The 5,632-nt window shown below is 35.6% G+C and overlaps 1 protein-coding gene across 1 annotated transcript; it reads left to right on the top strand.

Annotated features, from left to right (window-relative positions):
- Window positions 1-3,794: 3,794 nt before the first annotated feature.
- Window positions 3,795-4,640, top strand: LOC145692342 (ankyrin repeat domain-containing protein 22-like). Its single transcript, XM_081767639.1, has one exon. The coding sequence runs from the start codon at window positions 3,795-3,797 to the stop codon at window positions 4,638-4,640; it is 846 nt and encodes a 281-aa protein (XP_081623765.1).
- Window positions 4,641-5,632: the final 992 nt, after the last annotated feature.

Genomic DNA, 5,632 nt, shown 5'->3' with positions numbered 1-5,632 from the left:
TGAAGATGGTTTGCAAGTGCAGCTGAGCTCTCCCTGGCTACCCCGTGCATAGGGGCCTCATCCTAGAGAAGAGAACAAATTACTTTGGATATTTTGCTGGTGTAGACAAGGAATAAAATGTTGTTCAATGTCAACGACACTCAGTCCTCTAATTTAGCCATTTCAGACCTCTAGTTTAGCCACTCAAGAGGGGGCGTTTCAATAATAGTAAAATTTCCCTTTATTTATTCACAAATTACCGAATGTGAGGATTCACTTCAGTTAGAGATGTAAAATTCGGCATGTAAACTCATAATAATAATAATGGAGCACGGGTTTCAGCGTCTTTAAAAATTTTCTCTTGAAGGGCAGATAGGGGATTTCTATAGTAGTGGGGTCCGGTGGCTCAGTGATAGTGTTCACCTCTGGTTCGATCCCTGCTTGCGTCAAGTGGGCTTTGTGGTGCGAGAAGCACCGTGTGCGTGAGTTTTCTCGAGGTTCTCCCGTTTCCTCCCACTTTATTCATTCCACTATTTAATTCATTTATCATCATCATTATTATTTTCTTTAGCCCACCCGGTGTAAGCGTGCGACGTAAAACTCAAGGATTTCATTTCGTTCCTATAGTAGTGACATTTCCCGTTATATATTGAGAAAGTGTTCAATATGAGGAATCGCTTAGATTGGAGATGTGAAATTCTTAATGTAAACTCTTAAATAAAAATAATGGATTTACTGTTTCCGAATAATCCATTTCTAAGGTGAGAAAAAGGAAACATTTTTATAATTGTGACATTTAACAATAGAAGGTTTTGAGGAAATCCCCAATACGTGTAGCACACCACAAGCAGGCAATGCAGCAAACGGAAGCAGAAACAGATGGGCTGATTATTTTGTAAGTGACATAGGTAGAGTTCCATGGCAAGATGACTTTGTTTAAGTTGTTCTTTATGTAAGAAAACATTCAGTTGTTATCTCTAGAATAGCAACGACGTGCACAATATTATCAATTGTACGAGAAACAAAAATATTTCTGTTACATCTCGAGCATGCTTTTCATTTTTTAACCACATGTTTAACAATTTTCGTGTTAACTCTATTTTTTTAAATAGTGCATTAACAAATAAAGACAACAATTGTCAGCCGAACAACGATGATTTTTTTCTTTCTTTTCTGTTCTGCTATTATGTTGATGGTTGTTTTGGACTTCAGCGTCCCTTTTGAGTACAGAGGCTATATAATACGTGACCTCGACCTAAAGTATAATGCAACGTACGTTATAAACAGTCGGTTCATTCCGGAGTGAGTGACAAGAAATCTTTTCAAAGAAATTGCATTAACAATAAAGGCTTGTTCTCCAAGCGTATTTGTTGTCTATTGCTATCACAAAAAAGTATTCATAGCCTCGCTGCTGGAAAGGGACGCTACACGAAAATCAAATGCAAATACTACATGAATATTAGATTTTTACATTGAAAAGTAATAATAATACATACAAATGCTGTTTTTTTTCTGTTTTTTTTTTCAATAATTTTCTCACAAGGTTTCACGCACCTTATTCCATGCATCCCGTTTCCTATTTCTATCTCTATACATTTCGCACTTTAAATTCCATATCTCGTGATATTTTTGTATTTCGTTAATGAATAGTTCTTCATTCAGTTCTTCGTTTTCCATTTCTGTGGGTGCGGGAAAGTGCACGTGTGGCTTGACTCATGCCAGCAATGGTTTGCCGACCCGCTACACCTGTGCGGACTCGCTGCGAGCCAACAGTCCCCGCAACTCAATTTTTGCCCGCTGCGGGTCCGCAGCAGAGTCGTGCGGGAAAGTCTGCACGTGTGGCATGGATGATAAGAACCAATATATTTCCGGCTCGCGCGGGTCCGCAACAGAGTTTTCTCTGCACGTCTGATCCGAGACTTATTGGCTCAACGCGTGGGTGTGAGCTTTAGTTCGGATTTTTGCCATGGCTCAAGACATTTTGGCAGCACAATAAATACATTTACTACGTGAAATTTAATCATTTCGTTATACAAAGCACAATTCTCCACAGAGGAGGCTTAAGCCTATGTGACATGTTAGTTCTTACTTTTTTACAATAGAATGACCTAGTGCTTGCTCTTCTAGTCTTACCTATTGGGATACGTAATAATACTTATGAAACTAATTTTGAACAGTCAATTTTACCGTTTAATAATTTGTGTAAGAACAACAGATCAAACACCCATCTCCTTTTTTCTAACGTTTGAAAACTAAAATTCGTTACTAAGTCTTCATAGGGACATACTTTGGGTTGAAACTTGTTTTGTTGTATGAAGCATTTTTAATAATTTAAACTATATTTTCTATTGCATCAGCATATTTATTGATATTTGGTGTCCAAACAGTACAACAGTGTTCTAATTTTGACCTCACATACGAAAAATATAACCTTATAAATGCTGACTCTTTGTAGAAATTCTGTCCTATCCTATAAATTAAACATAGATTTCTATGTGTACTACACGTTATTGCGTCAATGTGTTGAACAAAGGTTAATTTGCTATGAAATGTAACTCCTTGATCTCTGATAGTATTTGGGGTAGACAAGGAAGTGCTATTATTGCATAGGTAAAGTTAATTGGATTTTCTTTCCTCGTCAAAGATACAGATTTACATTTGGACACATTCAGGACTAATTTATTCTTATCACACCATATTTGAACTTCCTGTAGATCCTGTTGGTTTCACGCAGTCATTAATTGAACTTACTTTGGAGTATAATTTGAGATCTTAGAAAAGTTTCAATACACAGAGGAACATCATTAATAATAAGAACAAACAACAGAGCATCAAGATTAGATCCTGGAGGGAGTCCTGATAGAGTATTGTTCTTGGAAATTACCAGTAATATCAAACATCGTCTAGAATTATTCTACTGAAACTCTCTCCAGCCCTCTGTTAGAAGTTTTTTTTTTTTTTTTTAATTTCAGAATTTAATATTTGTATCGTTATTTGTGTACTCTATGCTATTACTATGTTGGCGTGTATTAAGTTCTAAATATACAAGAATAGCACTCGATTTCAATAATTCAAAAAAACGTGTTTTCATTAACTTGTATGTTTTGATTACAAATGCCATTCGCATTTTGAACAATTTACATAATACCAACTTGTTTTATCTTACCTTATGATCTTACATTCCATATTTACTCTGGTTGTTTTTCATAACACACTGGGGGGGGGGCGCCTGGGAATTCTCGCCCCGGGCGCTTAAAACCTGCGCGACGGCCCAGAATTTACCTAGATTTGTATTATACGTATTAGAACTTTAAAATACCACTACGGTGCCATAAGTATAATAATAATAATAATAATAATAATAATAATAATAATAATAATAATAATAATAATAATAATAATAATAATAATAATAATAATAATAACTGTAAAAAGGTTCTGACATCAAATACAATTTTTCTTTTATATTAAATTTCTTGCGTTAAAGTGATGGGTTTGTCACGAACATCACTGAAGAATGTGAAAAGATACAATTTTGATTTGTTAATCCAATTCTTTAATCTTTCATCTCTGTCTAGTTCACGTAAGCAGCGTACCTAACTCCTGTGTATTCACGGCGCCGACGCGCACGCGTTGTTATAAAATTAGCCCACTTCTGTGTATGTGCTTTTTGGGAGAGGAGTTTCGCGTTTTGTCTGTGTTTGCCATTGAACATTATCTTCTTCTATTTTATACACCAGTGAATGTGTTTTCAGTGTTAATAATTTATGACAGTCTTTACTCCTAAATAGTGTTGTTCGTTAGTGAAATGTGTGATGCCTAATCCAGCAGATTTGCATCAAGCTGTGAAATTCCGTAACCTTCCCCTGATCGAAGAGTTGTGTCGTGCTGGAGTAGACCCGAACGCCATCATGCGGGGAACAACGGCACTATCTCAGGCAGTGTATCAAAATTATGTGGAGGGAGTGCGGGTTCTTGTCCAATGTGGAGCAGACGTAAACAAACCGAGTCGAGATCATAACGATCGCTTGGAACCGCCACTTGTCAGCGCCTGTCGGCTAGGCTACACGAGTATCTTCGATTTCTTGCTTCGTAGTGGAGCAAATTTAAACGCGAAAGATTTTTACGGACAAACTGCTTTATGGACAGCTGTCAAAGAGAGACGATCGAAATTCTTGTCTCTTCTCTTACAAAGTGGTGCATGTGTAAATGTTGCCGAAACATGGAATGAGTGTCCTTTGTACTTGGCTACTAAATATTTAGGTTTCTCCGGAAGACGTGAAATGGCAATTGTTTTAGTGGAAAGTGGAATAAATCCAAACATAACAGATCATTGTGATCGAAATGCGCTTCACTGGACTATGAAAAATTTGGACAAGGATCTTTTTAGGTATTTGGTGTACGCGGGTGCCAAACTTAAGCCTTGGAAGTGGTTATCGGACGAAAATTTTCCTTTTGATTGGCTCAATGACCCTGAATTTGTGAAGTGGCTTTCAAGAGAGCTAACGAGTCCGCCGCCACTGAAAAGACTGTGCAGAACCGTTGTAAGATTTCACATATCTGTTGCACACGGTGGAACAAACATTACGGACAAAATTGCCCTACTTCCGTTGCCAAAATCTCTGATAGAATATTTGTTGTTAAAGGAATTGCCTCCTTAAATTTTATTTAATCTAAACTTATATTACAAATTAATATATATTTAAATATAGAGAGAATACCGTATTCTCCGAGAGCATTTTGGTATACATAATATGATTAATAATACCTTTTCGTATACAAATACAATTTCAAAATATAAACATGGCATTTAAATTCTCGAATAATTTTGTATTTTAGAAAAGAAAACACAATTTGAACTTCTGTTGTATTTTAGTTTAATAGAACTTTTCGTAATGTGAAGTTAAGGAAAAACAGTACTGTATACGTACTTGAAGAGGTGAAAATGAACTAGTCGAAAAAAATTCTCCCTTATATTTAAGTAAAACAAAGGTAGACCAAATATTTGAATAATATTCTTTTTTTTTTCTTTTAAGTAGTAATAGTCCAGGGTAATGTAGCGAAAGGGAATTCCACATAAAAAAAAAAGCAAATTGTAACGCACAGTTCATTCAGTTGAAAATGACTTGTGTATAATCTTAGCTATGCTCACTTAAAAATAGGGGGGGGGATAACTTAAACAGAGTGAAAAACATCAAAACTCTAGATAGTAAATGAGAAAGCATCTACAAAATGTTATCAATAAATGAATAACAAGATCTTCCTTATAGTTTAGACCAGTGGTTCTCAATAAATTTTCTTTGAGGACCCCTTCATACCTTCGCCAACACGTCGCGGACCCCGTAAAATCCCAAATAGATTTCAAGTCATAAATTAAAATTCTAATAAGCACTTAGCGAATATAATATCATTATTTACTTACCTAAACATAATCTTTTTATTTTTTTAATTAATTTAGTCTGGTGTTTTGTAAGATGGCGGCCGGCAATGCATTTTTTAAGAAATCGCTACTGCGTATCCAGGCAGAAAAGGCCCTTGACACACATAGCAAAATTCAAACGCATAGTTATATATATATATATATATATATATAATGTACAAATAATGATACAAAATGACGGGCTTGAAGGTTATGAGTAACATTTGATTCGTT

Source organism: Thermobia domestica, chromosome 8, assembly GCF_964235325.1.
Source record: "Thermobia domestica chromosome 8, izTheDome1.hap1.1, whole genome shotgun sequence".
Classification (NCBI taxonomy): domain Eukaryota; kingdom Metazoa; phylum Arthropoda; class Insecta; order Zygentoma; family Lepismatidae; genus Thermobia; species Thermobia domestica.
Note: the sequence above shows the minus strand (reverse complement) of the source record. Positions and strands in the feature narration are given on the sequence as shown.

Bases quoted from the DNA above. Each gene is read 5' to 3' on its own strand.
- LOC145692342 (XM_081767639.1), top strand. From the start codon at position 3,795: ATGCCTAATCCAGCAGATTTGCATCAAGCTGTGAAATTCCGTAACCTT.